This window comes from Papilio polytes, unplaced genomic scaffold (genome assembly GCF_000836215.1).
Source record: "Papilio polytes unplaced genomic scaffold, Ppol_1.0 DF824102.1, whole genome shotgun sequence".
NCBI lineage: Eukaryota > Metazoa > Arthropoda > Insecta > Lepidoptera > Papilionidae > Papilio > Papilio polytes.
Genome location: NW_013525102.1, coordinates 1,435,945 through 1,455,101, shown reverse-complemented (window position 1 = coordinate 1,455,101; position 19,157 = coordinate 1,435,945). Strand labels below are relative to the sequence as shown.

The following is a 19,157-nucleotide window of genomic DNA, read 5'->3' as shown; positions in this document are numbered from 1 at the left end:
CTGTCACAGGTATTTTATACTTAAAAGGATGCTCCAACAACTGTTTAAAACTTTTGTATTTATTTTTCAAATAAACGAATTTATTATTATTTATTATTATTATTATTTATAAATCACAATATGATATAACTTTAAGATGTTTTAAGAAATTATTGGAATGCGGAATTGAGTTTCAATTTCTAAATCAAGAATGGCATTTTAGTTGCTTGCTGAGGACTGCTACTTAACAACCTATGAGGTAGATTCCTCTATTCAACACTTTTTTTATTGCTAGGTTATCTATCATCCGGATGGTCCTGAAGGTAAAGAGGTGGAAATCGACTTCACACCACCATTTGCCAGAATGCCTATGATTGCAACATTGGAGAAAGTGCTTGGTGTGAAACTTCCCCCAGCTGATAAGTTGGATACTCCTGAAGCAAATGCCCTTCTCAGTGAGTTGTGTCTTAAACATGAGGTAATTTTTTTTTATATTATGAGAATTTTAATTAATTGGTTGTTAGTAGTTAAGTGTTATTTATTTGTTAATTTTAATTACAGGTAGAATGTCCTCCACCCAGGACTACAGCCAGACTACTAGATAAATTAGTGGGCGAGTTCCTTGAAGAGAAATGCATTAACCCTACCTTCATATTAGATCATCCTCAAATTATGAGTCCACTGTCCAAGTATCACAGAGAAATGCCAGGACTCACTGAAAGGTATGTTATATCACTTCATAAGCGCTGCTTGCAATTTGTCAGATATCAATATTTTTATGGCATTATAGTTTAACCCTTAATCAAATAAGAGATTTTGTTTAGTATAATCTTAAACTGGTGATGGTTTTTAGGTTAGTAGGTTCTGTATATTTTGTTATATAAAGGGGATTTTATTTCTAAAGTTGGTACTCATTAGTTACCATTAAAGAAATATGGTATTCAAGTGGGGAATAATTTCCCAATATCTGATTACTGGTTAATTTTGGCCTTATTTAGATGCTGTAACATAAAACATTTTAGTATCGTCTTATACCTCATTTAATTTGTCAGATTCGAGTTGTTTGTAATGAAGAAAGAAATATGCAATGCATACACGGAGTTGAACGACCCGGCGACGCAGCGCGAACGCTTCGAGCAGCAGGCCAAGGACCGCGCGGCGGGAGACGATGAAACTCCGCCCACTGACGAGGCATTCTGCACCGCGCTCGAGTACGGCCTGCCGCCCACCGCCGGCTGGGGGCTCGGCGTCGACAGGTTCACAATGTTCATGACAGACTCCAATAACATCAAGGTTAGTATAAACTACGTAATTATTTTAACTGAACTAAGCTACCTTTGTGGAGGATAACAATGTTTTATTTCCAACAAAGTACTTCGGAACATAATTTTTTACATTTATCTACAGTATACATGTTAACTTTTTAACTGCCACAAAAAAAAGGAGTTCTCAATCCAATTGTTTTATTAACTCATGTTTCATATTATAAAACTATCCAATAGTATTTATGTTTTTCTTAAAAAAGGGTACTTGAAGTTTTATCTTATCTTGAAATCAGGTTTTCTTTTTTGAATGCTCAATATGCTTATTGCCAAAAATAGTGTCTTATAAATCAATTTGTGTTATTGGTAAATGTGATAAAAAAGTATTAGTAAAATTGCCATTTACAAGCTAACTTTCCTGTGTAATTTTTGTAACAGTAGAATATATTTTCCTGTATGCCTTGAATATTTCTTACTGTAACAGGAAGTGTTGCTGTTCCCCGCCATGAAACCAGATGACCCAAACAAACATCACAATGAAAATGAACCAGAAGGGCCTTCCGTTCAAAATGGAACCCTATAGTATTAACTTATATTGTTGTTCTAAAGTGTTTTAAAAACCATTTACTTTGCATTAATAAATTATCAAATGAAAAAATGTATTATTTTATACCTTTTAATAATGTAAATTGATTACTATAGCTTAAAGAAAATTATGTTTTTTGTAGAAACATTTAAACTGTGATTACAGCATTCTTATTACATGTTACACTTGTGATATACTTTTACAGTACAGAACTAAAATTATATATACAGACATATTTTTACAATGTAGAATCTTAGAAATAAATTAGTGCTCTACATGTTCATCTTCAATGACTAATGTAGAATTGTAATGTGCACCTAATCTATACATATGTCTGTGGTAAGTGATAACTAATGAAGGTCCATCAAATTCTTCACCTTGCTGTATAGAAGCGGGGCCTGTGGCTTGTATTATGCTTATTGGACATTTCAAATAATTTGATAATGCCCTAATTTCTATTTGCCCACCCCATACCTTACTATTTATTATTTTATCACAATATTCCTCAAACTCACTGTCTGTCAACAAATCACAAGTTTCTGGGTTGTTCAGGAATGGCATAAAATCTTCTTTGTTTTCTCTTATGTAATTAGAGGTTTGTTTTCGTAATTCTTCTACTGATATTGATTGTTTCCTTTTAACAAATAGCTGGTGTGAAACAGCTTTGTATAAACAATCCCCGTCAGAAGGAATAGAATATACCTGCAAATTAATCTCTTTTAATCTATTACAAATTGCCTGGTTTTCTAAATTCCTCGGCCCATTGATGTTTTCTTTTTCCTGTAACTTTATTTCTAGCTCGCGTTCTCTTTCTTGTTGCTCCTTTTTCACTCTTCTTTTTTGTGCTTTCGATAACTTAATCTTTATGTCTTCATTTTCATCTAGTTGTACCAATTCGTTATCGATTGAATTTTCTTTCGAAACAGCTTCCATTTCTTTCTTTTGTCGATTATCAAGTTCTAATTCTAACCTTGCAATTTCTGCGGTAAGCTCTTTTTTCTTCGTTTTATCATTTTTTGCAACTTTTTTTAGTGCTTGAATATGCGCTTGTAATTCTTTCTTCTCTTTTCGATGTTTATTTTCTAGCACTTCTATGTCGTTGTTATCTTCCATTATTAAGTTATGAACTTATCAAATCAAAGTGGTAAAGATGGGAAATATCACGATTTTAAAAATGACAACCATTTGCCACAAATTGTTACTGTCAGTGTCACCTTGAAGCTAATTGTCAACTGTCAATAAGAATGTTGGACAATACAAAGAACGATTTCGTTCATAGATAAATCGATGTCAATCTCATTCAAATTACCGACAAAATCGATTGTCGTAAGACTGCATCACACTCACGCATCACTAGTAAATAATCTATGGATTTAACAGATAAAAAAATTAAATGTCTATTGAATTGTCTAAAATCTTGAATGTGCTACATATTCAAGGGAGTTTTACATGAATTTTTATGCATATGGTTTTGTTTATACCGTAAAGTGTTCAGTAATTTTGTATCAAAGAAGGAAAAAAAATAGATTTTAACATTACCAATCACAGTATGGACATTCAATTTCGTATGAAGTAATTTTGTTTTACAGACACGTATAGTTAAAATATTCTATTTTTACAGATATTCGAAAGTGGTAGCATGAATCCGTGTTCTGATGCTGCTCCTCAACATGATAATGAGGGTGATGGTCGTTGGAATAGCATTGTAAGTTTCTCTAATCGTTATTACAGCTTCATATACGTGGGTTAAAACATCAGTAGGATGTCTTTAATTAAATATCTGTCTAATGTGCAACGAAGCATAATAAAGTCTATTTTTAATGATTTGAAAAAGTGTTAATGAATTACATTTTAATAAATTGTAATTTTTAACATTCTAGCACAATCGGTTTCTGTCTGATGCTAAGGGGAAAGAAGCTGATGTAGTATTTATAGGTGATTCCATATTACAAGCATTGGAACACACTGAAGTATGGAACCAATGGTTTGCTCCTCTCCATTGCCTCAATTTTAGTATCCATAGAGATCAAACTCAGAATGTTTTATGGCGTATTAAAAATGGGGAGCTTGATCATGTTGATCCAAAGGTATGTATTTTTAGGTGATTCATTATCGATAATAATTATGTTTGTAATTGTCATAATAATGTAATTTTCAGGTTGTAGTATTGCATGTTGGCACAAACAATGTTGATCATTCTGCTGAACAGATCTGCGAAGGTATCCTTGAAATTGTGAGAATAATCCGGGAGAAACATCCAAACTCATACATTGTCCTACCAGTGAGTACAAAATAAACATAAAAAATTACTTTTTAGTAAGATTTTACTTGAAATATTGTATATTTCAGAGTCTGTTACCTCGTGGACAACATCCTAATTGTTTACGAGAAAAGAATTCCAAAATCAATCAACTGTTACGCGAGAAAGTTGTGAATATGAATAAAGTGGAAATGGTTTTTATTGATAAAGGTTTTATTCAAAGTGATGGGACTATAAGCCATCATGATATGCATGACTATTTAATACCAACAAACACAGCTTGTCGGAAGGCATTTGAGCCAATTTATGATCTGCTTCAACAAATTTTATCAGAGAGTGAGACGGAGAAAGATTTAACACCTTCGGAATAATCAACAGATCTCTGTTCTTTTTTTATTAAGCTCATTGTGATGGTATTGTAGTACTTACTTTTAGCTTTTTTTACCTTAAGCATAAGCGTCTAATGAACTTAAGTTGTAATCTTGCATTAACTTAAACATTCCAAATTTAATATTTATTGAAAGTTAACAACAAAGATATAAATATATTCAATTGAAACTCAACATAGTCTGGGACATATTTTTACGATATAAAATCATGTTCTTTAGAAAACATATCTACCCCTTTTCAATGTGCTGCATCTATTATATTTCATTTAATATATATTTATATCTTTGGTCAACTTATTATTTGGCTGTGTCCCAATAATTATTAAGATGTGCTTAAAAGTGAACTGAAGACTTTTTGTTAATAATCTTGTAAAAAAAATAGATGGAGCTTTCCGTTTTAAAGTTGAAGTATTGAAAGTACTATGAATGTATTAGCGAAATTTCTAGGAAAAAGATGGGATCCACTCTTTTTAAAGGGAACAACTTTTTTATACTACTGCTGTTAATTCAGATTATCATTTCTTTAAATAGAAGGCTCCATCCATTTTATTTTCATATCCATTTGATTTCAATTTGCTCATTAAAGTTAAGAAATTATTGCTTAAATATTTAGTATTTATTATTTAATGGTGCAACATATAGTGTTACTCAGCTTGTGTTAAGAATTTTGCACATCACAATGAAATTTGGTATCGCCAAAGATTTTTATTATAATTTAGCCAAAGTTTCTAAGTGAATGCACTTACATTAAACTAGTTTTATTAATATTTTGTATACTCTAATATTTATTTGTCAATCAAGATTACTTACAGTAAATTTTTCAATAAAGTTATTAGTATTTAAGGCTTTATAATTACAGGAATATTTCATAACATTATAAATGGATTATGTAACAGTCTTCTGAATTAGCAATTATGCGTATTTTGTATTTAGTATGGTAATTTTAGTCTGTACGTCGTAAGGTACTCAGGTTGCCAAATACGTTGCTTGAATCTCGAATGTGATTATTTATTTGCATGATAAAGCTTGTGAGTAAACAGTGCAATTGTTTCTTTGAAGTTGTTTTATTTCTTCTGTATAACTAACAATTTCTACATGTCTTTATATGTAATAACACCAGATACTATGGGTGTCACCATGATGCAACAGCCCACCCGCAGGCAATCGAAAAATGTAAAAAATATAGTAGGGGAGCCCACAATGCCTAATGGGGATTTGCTCGAGCGTCGTAGAAACCTGTTGGGGTGCAAAGCTTAGATTATAAGAAGAAAGAAATGTTATATGATCTATAACTTTACATCGATGGGGAAGCGACTAAAGATTTTTAAATATGTAAAACAAACTGTTGCATGGACATCCTCGAGCGCGTCAGATTTTGATAGCATCAATGCCCTACGTATTTTTAATAATGCACGTATGTAAATCTGATCGTTTGCATGATGCGGGTGGTTGTATTTAAAGATTGTCAATGAAAAAAAAATTAATCGAGGGCGTCAGATTTTCTGAGGGAGTGTTAAATGCACAAAAAAAAGCTCTCATTCACTAATCTGACGATTTCAATGGGACGTAAACTCGCAGTCATTTTCATAATGTGCAAAAAAAATCGCGATTTTGAAATGCTCAAACGCATCAGATTAAGATATATATGGTTTATCTTTATGTTCTAAACATACAGTATCATAATTTTTAATTGATCGAACAACAAATATCGGAATAATCCCGAAAAAACGCTTTTTTGGGTTTCTTTCGTTCAAGATGTTTCTCGAACGAATCAACCGATTTTGACCAGCTTGGTGCGATCATCGTAGTTTTTCAAGCTCAAAGACGGATTCGTTTTTTAAGTTAATCGATAATGCCAGTTAAAAGCAATTACATATTTTCAAAAAAAATCTCATTTTTTTTTAGATTTTTCAAAATTTCTCAAATCTATCGGTTCAAATTAACAGGAAAAATAATTTCGAGGGAAATCTTTAAAACACCGTTTAGTAAATTCTGATCGGTCGTTCAAAAGTTATAAGCGAGTCACACACACACATATAGATACAGACTTAGTGCCAACATCACCGAAGTAGTCAGGGAAGCTTCCTATGACCTTAAAACGTCAAGATCTGATGAAAACTCGATTTTCGCAAAACGGGGTAAAACCAATAACTTCCCGAATTTTTTTATTTTTTTTTAAATTAGAAAGTTGAAAAAAAAATCCTTGAACTTAATTAATTGAAAAGTTTAGGAAATAGCATGCAAATAAATAAATGTATGCTTTTTTTAGTAGAATACATGTACTTATAAAAAAGCTTAAAACAATTTAATGTTTTATAATTAATTGATTATTAATCATCTTCATCCGTAGTATCCAAATCCGCGTTAGTTGAAACTAAGGCGCAGAATGGAACGAGAATCTTTTTTTTTTTAGCGTAAATTATTTTTATCTTATTGTTAAAGTTTCTATCAATTTTCTTTCCAAGTGACGGTCTAATAACGAAGAAATATTGATGGAATTAGATAATAGTCTGCAGTGCTGCTCTAATAATTTTTGATATTCTTTTTTTACAAAATCAAAAAACAAACATTTACTATTCTTGACCACTGTTTCTTCTAACATTTTCAATTTTTTTACTAATCTGATCCTGTATCCTTCACGGGTGGCCTTACATATGGGCCTCATGTTTTTTGGAGGTACTTAATCGGGTACAAGGTATCCCCCTGTATATTAATCAGCCGCGCTCTAGTAAATACCAAAATCCCCGCTTGGGCTCCCCTACTATAAATTACTGCAAAATGTAAAAAGCCTTAAACTTCTATAAATTCACTGATAATTAGGAAAAATTTGTCAGTTTAAAAAAAATTAGACACCATGTTGAAAAGCATTCTCTTTGGTATAAAAAAAAAACATTTTTACTACTAGTCCCCTCCCCTTCTTGATTATCGGCTTCCCTTGATTCACATGCCAGCTACATTTTTCTACTACAGTATTATTTACTCCATATTTTTTGCCATTAAAATGAAAGTCAGTGAATACAATTATCAATTTATTTTGGAACAACTAATATTTATTAACCAATCTGTTATAGTATAGTTTGAAAGGTAATGTTGCATTGCCTTGATGCAATGATTTGTCAAATATATTGAAATTATTCTTCTGTAGTTTGTTAAGGTAAAAATCTACAGCTGTTGCTGGTAGAAATATTTGATTTGACGTTTTTGGTGTTTGAATTTTTCTTGCCTGAAAGTAAATAAAAAAGAAACAATCAAAGCTCATATATTTACCGCTAATTATTTTTCTAATGCTAAATTTAATCATTGAAATATATAGTTACCTTTTCTAAATGACTATACGCTCTGCTTGCAACTTCAAATGCGACATTTCTCATTTTTTCACTGTCTATCCCCCTCAAAACATCTTCCTGGCTCACATTATTCTTCACCAGAATATCCATTGGGAGTGCTACCATTTTGTGATGGTTTGAAACATGAACTGATCTAAAACACAAGAGTTTTGTAAAGTACATTTTTGCCCTCAATATTTATATAAATAGGAAAGATTTACACCTCTGAAATGCAGAAACTCAAAAACTACTAGACTGGATTAAAAATTCTTTCACTAATAGATAATGTACCTTACTTTATACCTGTGTAAAACTAAGTAGCCATTGTGGAGATACAAAGTAACAAACATCCATCCATACGAACTTTTGCATTTGTAATATTAGCTAGATTCAAAAATAAACACTACACCCCCCCTCCCCCATGCAAATCCAGGATAAGCCACTAGAAGTGTATAAACAAATATGTTTACAATAAATAAGGATTCAATTTACCTTAGTATGTTAGTTAGCCCTTGTGATTTTCCCAAGTGTGACGCAGCATGGTCAGCATGTATATCTGCCACTCCCGCAACCATTAGCAGCAGGTGATATATTGAGGATACTGTATCATCAGCATATTTTTCAATATCCTCTAATGTTCTGAAGTATCTTGATTTTAATAAACTGCTCCTCGATAGAACAAGTTTCTCTAAGTGTCTCTTTGGTAGATTATAACATTTACATATCTGAAATTTTTATTTTTTTTTCACATAATATAGCAGTAGAAGAGACAACATCTACTGAATGGTAAAATCAATTCCCCTTCTCATCCTTTGGTGGTTCTTTATTTTTCAAATGAAATGTCACTTACACGCTTATGTTCTATGAGATTGTGATATTGCAACTATGTACAGCATAAAAATTAATTAAACCCTAAGAAATTATACTAGTGTACTTCACACATTTGCCCATGAAATGTTTTACCTTGAACAATTCCTTTGCAACAGGATTGGCAGGAATATTGCTAACATTCTGTTCCTTTTTATAGATGTCATTTAGTACATCCAACCAGAATTGAACTCTGAAAGCTGCCGTCTGCGGATCGCTCGTTTGATCCTGAACCCTCGCCACTTCAACGTTAAATGCTCTTACGACTAATGCAGGAGTTCGAATAGCTTTTGTCATAAGCAAAGTTGCCAAAAAGTTTTCATAGTCGTGCTGCCTACCTGTAAAGAAATACAAAGTACCAGAACGTAACCTGAAGATGCACACGCGCAAATTTTAATAATTTTATTAGAGATTTACTTCACAACATTGCTGCAATATATTAAGCTATTTGGACTTGCTGCTACGCTACTACTATTGTTTCGCGTAAATCCTGACACTGTACTAAGTGTATACTTAAAGAACTTAAACATTTTTTACTAGCCCGCTTGTTTTTTTTTTTTAAATTTCTTTAGTTAAGTATATTTCTTGTTTGAAAATTAAAACATTCGCTCTTTTGCTATTGTGACATAACATATTTTGACAGTGACAATAGTTTGACGATCCAGAAGTTACTTGCCATATCGAAAGGAAATGAACCAATACAAAGCGGTATTCGTAACCTATAGAAATGAATCAGTTGTTCACTTGTAAATGGATTAAATGGTCAAGACACCAAAGTAAAATAAATCCATCCATGTTGTTAAATATTTATCAAAAAAATGTTTTTTCTTGACTTGTTGTAGATGCTGTTATCAATATTAGGTCACATGCTTTAATCACACGGTATATATTTCACCCTTTCATTGACAGCATTAATACGCACAAAAAACGACGTTAATTAAAAAAAAAGTGACTAGGGGCAAATTTACTCTAAGAGGCCAAAAGCCAATACAATACATACTTTTAGGATCGTCTTAACAATAATGGACCCACGGGCACAAATTTCCGATGTTCTTATGAGACATCCAGATGCTGGTGCATCCCAAATACCGCGGCCCTACATCCTTTGCACCACCGGGCTTAATGTTCCTTTAAGCGATTTTCATGTCAATATGGTAACAAACTAAATTAATATTTAAAAAAAAATCTTCCTTTCCTCAAGTATTATTTTTGTTATAAAGAGTTTATTCAGTATTTAAATGTAATATTAGTAAAGAGAAAATTTTTTAAAGTAAAGAGAAGATTTTAATCCTTTACATAAACTCGATACGATACTATTAATCCGATTTCAAAAAGTTTATCGCCATTACAAACCTAGAATATCACTGAGTAGGTAACATAGGCTAAATTTTACATGAACGGGAAGGGTCTGGATATGTAAGATATGAGAAAGAGAGAAGATGAGTAAAAATACGTAAGTGTCACCACTCAAAACAATTAATTGTAGTACGTAATACCTCGGTGAGATAAAAAAAAACATAGGTATTAAATTCGCGGTTCCGTAGGAATGTTTAAATACGGAATTACCGATTTCTAATGAAAACTATTGGTTATTATTTTAGATAGAAATAGCAGATTTCTGTTATCAGAAGGAGATAACAATAATTTAAATCAGATGCGAATTTTTTATAACATTCATTCAAACTCTCCGGTGTGTCAAACACAGCCAAATATTGCTCCTGAATTGCTACAGATGGACTTTGGTTCAAATCTCGGTCACAGCTACAGTTAGTAAATATTTTGCTCCATTCTCTTGAAAATTCTTATACATACATATTATCTAATACACAGATTAGTGTTAAATGTTAATTGTTTATTTTTGAATACGGTATAGCAAAAAAAAACATAAGAAAGTATTCAGTACTTTGAAATTGGGCCATCGACCTTCACCGCCTGAATACCGGTCTTGTAAGATAACTCAAAATGCTACTAACATACTAAAATAATTTTCATTTTTCTCTTTCTTAATCTTGTGAACAAACATGGAAAAATATAAAGTTACTCTTCGAAATAAGTAAATCAATTCGACTAAACTAAAGTGAACAGTGAATTTGTGTCTGTTTTGAATGGAACAATTAAATTAATGCGGCAACATTAAACATAGCTATGAGGATGTAAGTACTATTACAAGTCTTATTGGGTGTTTCCCGTTGGGTCGTTCGGCCCATTGGGAATATTTTTCTGTTGGGTCGATATACTTATAGCATAAAGTGAAATGAAGAAACATTCATATTTAACTAGTAAATAATATTTCGTTATCTAATTCCAATCATTACGAGTTATATACCGATAGTAATTTGATAATCATACTTCATACTAAAATTATAAATGTGAATGTTTAGATACATGGATGGATGGTTGTTTGGTTAGAGTTTGTAGCCTAAACTGCAGAACGGATCTTAATGAAATGTGGCATAGATGTAGAGGATAGTCTTGACGAACATGTAGGATACTTGGTTTTATTTTTTTATTACCACGCGGACGGAGTCCCGGGCGAAAACTAGTCGGTTTATAAAAAAAGTAAAAGGTAGAAATTACAGTTAGTCAAGCTGTAAACTATACATGCTTCCCTGTTAAAAGTGTCTATGAATATTTAAAAAAAAATTTCGCTTTTTCCTCAAATTTCCTCTTGGCACCTACCACATATTTGGATGATTCCAGCTAATTTATGACAAATTTAAAACGCATTTAAGGGAATGTGACTATAAAATGTAGCACGCTATAGTTTTTTTTATTAAAATTGCATAGAAATAAGATCGGCTCGAAAGAAATCGTCTCGTTTTTATCGCGTTGATAGTATACGGATCGATGGAGTGTTCCAGAAATTTCCGCGAATCAAAGTTGCTTTTCGCAGTTGCTTCAAATCTCGGTAGTTTTCAAAGAAAAATATATAATGCGGATAGGACTTAGGTTTGGTGCCAGAATAAGAATTTTTTTGTCTAAAACTTATAATCCGGATGATTAAAATAATTAATAATTAACCCTCAATTTAATAGATAGTATAAAGCATAAGGTTTATAGTAGGTAGAAAAGTGAGTGTGTTGTGTACTTAATAAACAAAGTGCAATGTGTTCTAGACTTCCATAACTACGTCGTATGTGGTGTTATTGGCAAGGGTGGAATGTCTAAATAAGTTGTACCACTGTCGTCATCTCATATACATTTTCAAACCAGTTCCACGGCTCTAGAGCCAGCTTGTCAAACGTTAGTTTCCGTACAAAACTGAGGTGTATCGAAAGGCGAGCGGTATTCTCGATTCAAGTTTAAGTATTGTCACAGCATTCAATATTCCGCTAGCTTTGTGCCCATGTCGCAACGTGGACGACGGACTCAAGAATGGGATGTGCGCGCTTCGACGCTGGCTCGCAATACCCATAACCTGATCAGGAGTATCGTGGAGAACCTAACAGTGGAACCCAATCCCAGCAAGCCGTTCATCGCTCTTTCCGTTGGTGAGTTTCTTTTTACAGTAATTTTTTTAAAGTGAATTTTAACGAAGAATATTTAAAAAATCAAAAATATTTTGCACAAATAGTTTTTGTGAAAAAAATGTTAATTGTGACTAAAAATTTAATAAAATATTGTGCATAAATAAAAATCTGGATAGGATTTTTTTAACAGTTAATATTCTAAGTTGCGAGATTTAAATTATAATTCCACCGATAATTAGTCCAAAGCTGGTTCCTCTCTCGCAAGATTGTTTGTGGTACCTTTTTTATTTAATGAAACAAGATTTTATTTTAAATACAAACTAGTAATTAAGTCAAGGTCAACTTGAATTAGATGTCGCAATAATTTCATTAGTACAATATTTTAAAGTTTTGTATTCTGATGACATTTAAAAAAAAATAGCAAGCTTTTAGTTAGAAAAAAAATTGGCGTTAAGTAATTAATCTTTTTATTTGATAAAGCAGGTAAAATTTAGCGAATACTGATAAAAACATCACACGATATCATATGATTGATTTCGTGTTATGTTTTTGAATGAATTATTTTTGTTTACTGTGTACAACCTGCATACCTGTTTGTTTTGCAGTCTAAACTCGTTTGGTATTGCATTTTATACACCTTTTGCTCATACATTGGCTTTCTATACTTAACTTTTAATGTTAGCTACTTATGATAATGTTAAGGAAATTACTGGATTGAAAGAAAACTGTATTTTTTAATATTTCCCGCGAAAAATATACGTTACACTAAACAAAATTTTATCGATGATTTTTTTATTTTTATTCAATTAACAGACAAATTCATCCACTAAATTTTTAAAAGATCAAATTAACAGAAATTATACAGCCAAATTAATTATAAAGCGTTTTTACAAAGAATAAACCGTTTTTATTGCTTTACACATTGTTACGTAGATTTAATAAATCGAAATAATCTGGGTTTCCATTGCCAAAATGTTTCTCATCGCTCGCTATGTCCCTTATAAAACTGAGTAAATACGTTTTATACGATTGTTTTAGTGATCCATCTCAGTGTTTAATTCCGTAATTTACGAAGTATCAGAAATCGACAAAAAAAGTAATTTCGATCTCGATTGGTCTGAGGTCCATAAAAAGACAGAATGTAAGATGAATTAATTGGCAGTATTTGCAAAGGAGTGAGGGGAAAGGCAGAGGGATGGGTTCAACTCAATGAGCGGAACAGATCATCATGAAAAAAAAACAGTGCATCTAAATTTTAGACTATTTCACACTATTGCCTGTCAACGCAAAACTCGTTACACATACAAACACAGTGGCCAGTTTACAAAGCACTGTTCTGTGAGAGTTCTTGTCTAAAATATCTCCCTTTATCGAAGTTACAGTCGAATGTTTAAGAATATGGCAAATAAATCATTTATACACAGAAAATTAACTATTTCGTTGTATCGAATTTAAGTATTACAATCAATAAAATCATAAAACAGTTTTTTCTTTCATCCTATTTAATTAAAATATCCAAAAGTCACTAAACTGGTCTCAGAGTTTGTGATACTGCGCAAATGTATATGTAAATAATATCTGGTTTTATCAGGTGATCCGACAACTTTTGGCAACTTGAATCCACCGGAACAAGTGTTGCAAGCGGTACGAGAGAGTATAGAACTTCATACGAGCCGGGGATATGGTCCTGCGAAGGGACATCAGGAGGCGAGAGAAGCGGTGGCGGAGTACAGTGCACATCAGGGCAACGTGACTGCAGAAGATGTGATACTCTGCAGCGGGTGTTCCCATGCCATTGAACTAGTGATATCAGTTCTAGCAGACTCGGGACAAAACATTCTTGTGCCAAGACCGGGATTTATGATTTACAAAACATTAGCTGAAGGCTTAGGAATAGTTATTAAGTATTATAAACTACTGGTAAGTTATTTTTTTTATATCCCAAAACGACTGCTGCCTAGAGACATTCGTAATTGCAGATGCGTTGCCTACCCTTAATCGACGGAATAAGGGTGACCATAAATATAATATTTATCCTTATTATGCATTCATTCTACCGTTAAATCTACTTCTTCCCATCCCTTCGTCATAACCAAGGAGACTAAAATTAGATCTGGAGTATTGTTTGCATTTAACGCCTGTCTTCTGTGCAGACCTAGTATCAGGCGATCGGGCCAATTCTTGCAACCGATGATTTTGCTAGCGTTTACCACTGTCAAGGATATTGTATCCTTATATCATTAGTATAAAACAAGGTCACTGAGTTGAAATAGTTTAGTAAATTTCACATGCACAAGACAATAATGTCAAGGCCAAGTATTCAAACTAGTTTTCCTACAGTTTTCCCCGCAACTCTATTTTTCATTTGATTATAAGTTAAAGCAACGATATCGTTTTATAATATAATTAGATGATGTTTCTAATTATGTCTTATTCTGTTGGAATAATCCAAAAACATTGTAAAGTGTTTGCTGGAAATAGCAATGTTCGAAAACAAGGAAGACTATGAATCCAAGCTCTCAACACTAGGTCAAGATTGTTTCCGGAAGGTCCGATATTGTACAGTGTATACATATATTTCATCAATTTAGATTTACGTGATGCTAATGTTCATGTACTCGTATCTACTAGCTTTTGCTCGCGACTCCCTCCTCAAAGAATTTAAAATAACACAATAATAGGTAGCTATGTGTTCTTCCCGACAATGATCCATATTTATACCAATTTTCATCCAGATCCGTTCAAGCGTTTAGGTTATAAACTCTAACATACAACAATGCATCTAAAATTTCGCATTTATAAAATTAGTATGAAGTAATAAGGTAACATAACATGCTCTATGTTAATAATGGTGATCCTAGTCGTTAGTGTCGGCAATACAGATTTTATAAAAAAACTAATTTAAGTAAGGATATGACATGATTTAAAATACGCTTTAATTTTGAAAGGCTTTGACGTATTTTCCTAACACTAAAAAATAAGGCCTGAATTAATTAACATAAATATGCGCGTAAACAAAAACATATTTATGTTTTGTTGTTTGTGTGCCTGGGCGACATGATTTTGTTTACATGACTCATGTTTTTCAAATGTTTATTGTAATTTATTAAGTATTGCACAAACACTATGTTCCCAATTGAAATAAAACATTATGATAGGTTTTTTTTTAAACAATTTTGGGATTGTTTGTTTATGTTTAACAAAACTATTTAGGGTTATATTAAGGACTAGCTATTTCCCGCGACTTCGTCCACGCAATAATAAGATTAAAGGTAGCCTATAATATGCCCGTCTATGTCACCTACCCTTAAGTAAAAGTCCGGTCGAAATAGACCCACCCGTTTCAGCAACGTAACGTAATCAGCAACGCAAATACATCATCTTTCCTATATCTGGAATTTTTTTTTGATATTACAAACAGGCGTTCCAATTTTATCATATATATTTAGATTGGATTTGAATACTTAGTTCAGGTATAATTGGGGAATAAAAGCATTCTCTTAGACCATAACCAACTTAAAATGTCTGAAAGCCGGGAAATTTATTTATAGTCTCATGGAAATTTAAATCATCTTCAAATAAGAAATACCTGCTGAGTTATAAAGTGTACTATAAACTTATGAACAAGTTTCTAGAAACAGAACGAGTTTATTGTGGCTTATATTTGCATATTGGTTATTATAATTTGATTCTTAACTACGCAAAACCTCGTGCAGAAATTATGTAAAATTGACCTATTTTTGTCCGACTTCCCAAAAGAAGGAGGTACTCAATTCGTATGTATGTTTTTATTTGTGTTTTTACAGCCAGATAAGCAGTGGATGGTCGATTTGGATGACTTGGAAAATCAAATTGACGACGACACAGCAGCAATAATAGTTATAAATCCATCGAATCCTTGCGGTTCCGTATACAATAAGGAGCATTTGAATGACATATTAGATATAGCATCGAGAAATCGAGTGCCTATTATAGCCGATGAGATATACGAGCATTTTGTGTTTTCGGGAAATGAATTCACAGCAATTTCTTCATTATCGAAAGATGTTCCCGTTTTAACTTGTAGCGGGCTAACCAAGCGGTTTTTAGTGCCCGGTTGGCGGCTGGGATGGATTATTATTCACGATAGACATAATATATTAGGAAAAGAAGTTCGCAATGGCTTGGCTAACCTAGCCACAAGGATACTCGGTCCGAGTACATTGATACAGCGCGCTTTACCTGCCATATTGAAATACACGCCGCAAAGTTTCTTCGATGAAGTCGTTCTATTTATTGAGGTGAGTGGAAGGTTCCATGAGACAACTATTCCGGTATGTAAAGTGAGAATGACATTGTATTATTGTTTTATATAAAACAATTTTATTTATAACTATAGATTTTATTATATGACGATGTTACTTTTGTTAATTCAATATTAATACATTTTTAAAGAAAAGTAACGTCACTGTTTATCATGTAATTGGATTTGTTTCTTATTTTATTTACAATACGATGAAAAATTAAAGTTCTTTTACTCAATTAGTAAAATATAGTAAAATGTAATAAGTGTAAAATGCGATAAATGTAACACACATTTACAATTTTTAACATCTCAATTGACTTTCTTGCTAATTCAATGCAAGGGATACATAACAATAGTTAATTAAACGGTTTAATGTTTAATACAGTTACAGTGAATTTACCGTATTACTTATGTTAATTTAAATTATTAAGCAAATTAACGCTTAACCAAGGGTTCTTTTACTCTTGAATCTTCATTTACATTTAAAAATATCGAAATAATGTCGTTAATATCCGCACAGGCGTGTCGAAGTATCGATGGAAGGATTTCACAAAATCTTTTGTATTTATGAATATTAGCATATTCATTCACTTCTATAGCATTCATACACTTTATCTAATTCAAGGCATACAAACTTCCATGATACCAATTTGTTTTTGACGTAATTACCATGAACAATCTTTTTTTTTTAGAATCAAGCTAAAATGGCATTTGAGGAGCTCCGACGGGCTCCAGGGCTGCGTCCTATTATGCCACAAGGAGCAATGTATATGATGATAGAAATAAAAATATCGCTTTTCCCTGAATTTAAAAACGATCTGCAATTTGTAGAGCGGATGGTATCTGAGCAATCTGTATTCTGTTTACCTGGTAGGGTGAGTTTCATTCGATTTTTTTTTATTAAAGGTGGTACTGAACCTTTTCTGTCTCTAATAAATATTTTAAAGCTTAAAAGATTTCTATATTTTTTGAATCTACAAAAACATTTTGTAAGTGATGGTAGTTGTCCTATACAATCCCTACCCTAGTAAAACTGCTCCATTTATCTCACGACTGAGTAGTTTTTTACTTATGCATTTTTATATGTTTTTAATTAGATTATCATATTGAAAATACCAAGACTGTGTGCTTTTTGAGTAATAATTTTTCTTCTTTTTATTTCAGTGTTTTGAGTATCCCAATTTTATGCGGATCGTATTAACTGTGCCGGAAGACATACTTCGCGAAGCATGCCAGAGATTGGTAATATTTTGTAAAGAACATATCGATATAGGAGAAAAATGCAAGGAGATAGACAACAATATCATACCAGTGACTAACGAAACCGAATTTATTTGTGATAATTAGATTTATACACGTTCTTTTAAACACGTTGTTAATAAAAGTGTGAAAATTTTATTTTTGTGTTTTTATTTTTAATTTTAACTATTGATCGAACTAGAATAATCGTCCTTTTGTCTGAGCTATATTTAGGCGAATCCAGAAATAGGAAAATGAAATGCCCCAAATCATCAGAATATATTCCTAAATAAAATGCTTCAATTTTTTTAATTTCATCGATTATTTTAAGACTTATCAGCATTAAACTGTTTTGTTAGGGGTTGATTCAGATATGCTAAAATAGTAATTTGATTATTGTTATGAAAAAAGAGGTATTAAGGATAGTGTAAATTTCTATAAAAGTCTTTTCGAAAAGTATAAGTATTAATTTATAAAACAATATTAAGGTGGAAGATATTTGTGGGAAGTGGGAAGACGTTAAATATTAAATACCTAAGTACACAAGCTTATAGTTAAAAATTAAAAGCTCTTTTTTTATTTTCTCTCTTATTTGCGTCCTGCTCCACATTACCTTATCTGTAATTCGTTGTAATAAATGGCAGCACTGTTTTTAATATGCTTTGCCGTATCTGATCTATACTCGCCGCCATTGTGCTGTTAGTTCGACATTGACATTTGTATTTCCTCGATTTAGCAGTCGCGATTATTTTGTTTTAAATCAAATAATATACTAATCGCAAAATGTCTCTAACAAAATCAAACAAAAAGTTCAAATGGGCACTAGACTTCAACCCAAAGTAAGTTACTATAGCAATTTTTAGTTTAGAACAGTGATAATTCGAAAATCGATATTAAGTTTTCTATGTTCTTACAGAGCTCGTACTTCAGCGAACGATCTGCCTTCTCCCCCTGGTTACAGCCAGTCCACCAATGCTAACTATACAGAATCTTCGAAAGACACGGATTCCAATTTGTTACTCATCAAAAAACTTTGGGATGTAGCCCTAGGACCTTTGAAGCAGGTGCCAATGAATCTATTCATAATGTACATGGCTGGAAACTCCATCTCTATATTCCCTATTATGATGGTAGGGATGTTGATAGTTCGCCCTATAAAAGCTTTATTCGCCACACAAAGTACCTTCAAGATGGTTGAAGGAACACAAGCAGCTGTCCAAAAGTTTGTATATTTCATTGGCAATATTGTGAATATATTACTTGCTCTTTATAAATGTCAGAGTATGGGTTTATTGCCAACACATTCCAGTGATTGGTTGGCTTTTGAGGAACCACTAACAAGAGTAGAACATATTGGAGGTGGTATTTCAATGCTTTAAATAATAGACTATGTAAACATATTGTTTATTTATTGTTAACTAGGACTAATAGGGTAAGCAGTATATACAATAATAAAATGTTTTAATTTAAATTTCATTGTCTATTTCATTTTAT

At 32.2% G+C, this 19,157-nt stretch overlaps 6 protein-coding genes across 8 annotated transcripts in view; 4 read left to right on the top strand and 2 right to left on the bottom strand.

The window, feature by feature from the left end:
- The window catches only part of LOC106099803 (lysine--tRNA ligase), an 8,050-nt gene extending 6,151 nt beyond the window's left edge, over positions 1-1,899 (top strand). For both annotated transcript variants that reach the window (XM_013278467.1, XM_013278466.1), the window contains exons 5-8: positions 275-457; positions 541-701; positions 1,032-1,272; positions 1,726-1,899. In XM_013278467.1, the coding sequence (XP_013133921.1) occupies positions 275-457; positions 541-701; positions 1,032-1,272; positions 1,726-1,824 (684 nt within the window). In that variant the 3' untranslated portion in view covers positions 1,825-1,899. The remainder of the gene's footprint in view (positions 1-274; positions 458-540; positions 702-1,031; positions 1,273-1,725) is intronic.
- A 17-nt stretch (positions 1,900-1,916) lies between these two features.
- Positions 1,917-3,046, bottom strand: LOC106099804 (OTU domain-containing protein 6B). The gene has a single exon (XM_013278468.1). It carries the CDS (start codon positions 2,938-2,940, stop codon positions 2,092-2,094), a length of 849 nt encoding a protein of 282 aa, XP_013133922.1. The 5' UTR covers positions 2,941-3,046; the 3' UTR covers positions 1,917-2,091.
- A 179-nt stretch (positions 3,047-3,225) lies between these two features.
- On the top strand, positions 3,226-5,534 carry LOC106099517 (platelet-activating factor acetylhydrolase IB subunit beta homolog). Its single transcript, XM_013278080.1, has 5 exons — positions 3,226-3,374; positions 3,449-3,532; positions 3,708-3,914; positions 3,986-4,108; positions 4,177-5,534. Exons 2-5 carry the CDS (start codon positions 3,467-3,469, stop codon positions 4,456-4,458), a joined length of 678 nt encoding a protein of 225 aa, XP_013133534.1. The 5' UTR covers positions 3,226-3,374; positions 3,449-3,466; the 3' UTR covers positions 4,459-5,534.
- Positions 5,535-7,492: 1,958 nt separating this feature from the next.
- On the bottom strand, positions 7,493-9,315 carry LOC106099850 (NADH dehydrogenase (ubiquinone) complex I, assembly factor 6). Of its 2 annotated transcripts, none has more exons than XM_013278527.1 (5): positions 9,087-9,315; positions 8,766-9,003; positions 8,295-8,527; positions 7,794-7,956; positions 7,493-7,699 (listed from the first exon to the last, which is right to left on the bottom strand). In XM_013278527.1, exons 1-5 carry the CDS (start codon positions 9,197-9,199, stop codon positions 7,520-7,522), a joined length of 927 nt encoding a protein of 308 aa, XP_013133981.1. In that variant the 5' UTR covers positions 9,200-9,315; the 3' UTR covers positions 7,493-7,519. The 2 variants fall into 2 exon arrangements, with proteins under 2 accessions (XP_013133981.1, XP_013133982.1); XM_013278528.1 differs by having other exon boundaries at positions 8,766-9,007; positions 9,087-9,176.
- Positions 9,316-11,824: 2,509 nt separating this feature from the next.
- On the top strand, positions 11,825-17,822 carry LOC106099849 (tyrosine aminotransferase). The gene is made up of 5 exons (XM_013278526.1): positions 11,825-12,160; positions 13,731-14,059; positions 15,946-16,419; positions 17,117-17,299; positions 17,589-17,822. The coding sequence occupies exons 1-5, from the start codon at positions 12,016-12,018 to the stop codon at positions 17,769-17,771; spliced, it is 1,314 nt and encodes a 437-aa protein (XP_013133980.1). The 5' UTR covers positions 11,825-12,015; the 3' UTR covers positions 17,772-17,822.
- A 539-nt stretch (positions 17,823-18,361) lies between these two features.
- On the top strand, positions 18,362-19,139 carry LOC106099502 (ER membrane protein complex subunit 4). Its single transcript, XM_013278064.1, has 2 exons — positions 18,362-18,502; positions 18,580-19,139. The coding sequence occupies exons 1-2, from the start codon at positions 18,447-18,449 to the stop codon at positions 19,040-19,042; spliced, it is 519 nt and encodes a 172-aa protein (XP_013133518.1). The 5' UTR covers positions 18,362-18,446; the 3' UTR covers positions 19,043-19,139.
- The last annotated feature ends 18 nt before the right edge of the window (positions 19,140-19,157 follow it).

Excerpts from the sequence above, each read along its gene's own strand:
- LOC106099502 (XM_013278064.1), top strand. The coding sequence starts at position 18,447 with ATGTCTCTAACAAAATCAAACAAAAAGTTCAAATGGGCACTAGACTTC. Across the intron at positions 18,503-18,579 it reads GCACTAGACTTCAACCCAAA|AGCTCGTACTTCAGCGAACG; the intron begins GTAAGTTACTAT and ends ATGTTCTTACAG.
- LOC106099517 (XM_013278080.1), top strand. The coding sequence starts at position 3,467 with ATGAATCCGTGTTCTGATGCTGCTCCTCAACATGATAATGAGGGTGAT. Across the intron at positions 3,915-3,985 it reads TTGATCATGTTGATCCAAAG|GTTGTAGTATTGCATGTTGG; the intron begins GTATGTATTTTT and ends TGTAATTTTCAG. Across the intron at positions 4,109-4,176 it reads ACTCATACATTGTCCTACCA|AGTCTGTTACCTCGTGGACA; the intron begins GTGAGTACAAAA and ends TGTATATTTCAG.
- LOC106099804 (XM_013278468.1), bottom strand. The coding sequence starts at position 2,940 with ATGGAAGATAACAACGACATAGAAGTGCTAGAAAATAAACATCGAAAA.
- LOC106099850 (XM_013278527.1), bottom strand. The coding sequence starts at position 9,199 with ATGTTTAAGTTCTTTAAGTATACACTTAGTACAGTGTCAGGATTTACG. Across the intron at positions 7,957-8,294 it reads GGGCTAACTAACATACTAAG|ATCAGTTCATGTTTCAAACC; the intron begins GTAAATTGAATC and ends CTTGTGTTTTAG. Across the intron at positions 7,700-7,793 it reads CGTATAGTCATTTAGAAAAG|GCAAGAAAAATTCAAACACC; the intron begins GTAACTATATAT and ends ATTTACTTTCAG.
- LOC106099849 (XM_013278526.1), top strand. The coding sequence starts at position 12,016 with ATGTCGCAACGTGGACGACGGACTCAAGAATGGGATGTGCGCGCTTCG. Across the intron at positions 14,060-15,945 it reads TTAAGTATTATAAACTACTG|CCAGATAAGCAGTGGATGGT; the intron begins GTAAGTTATTTT and ends GTGTTTTTACAG. Across the intron at positions 16,420-17,116 it reads AAGTCGTTCTATTTATTGAG|AATCAAGCTAAAATGGCATT; the intron begins GTGAGTGGAAGG and ends TTTTTTTTTTAG.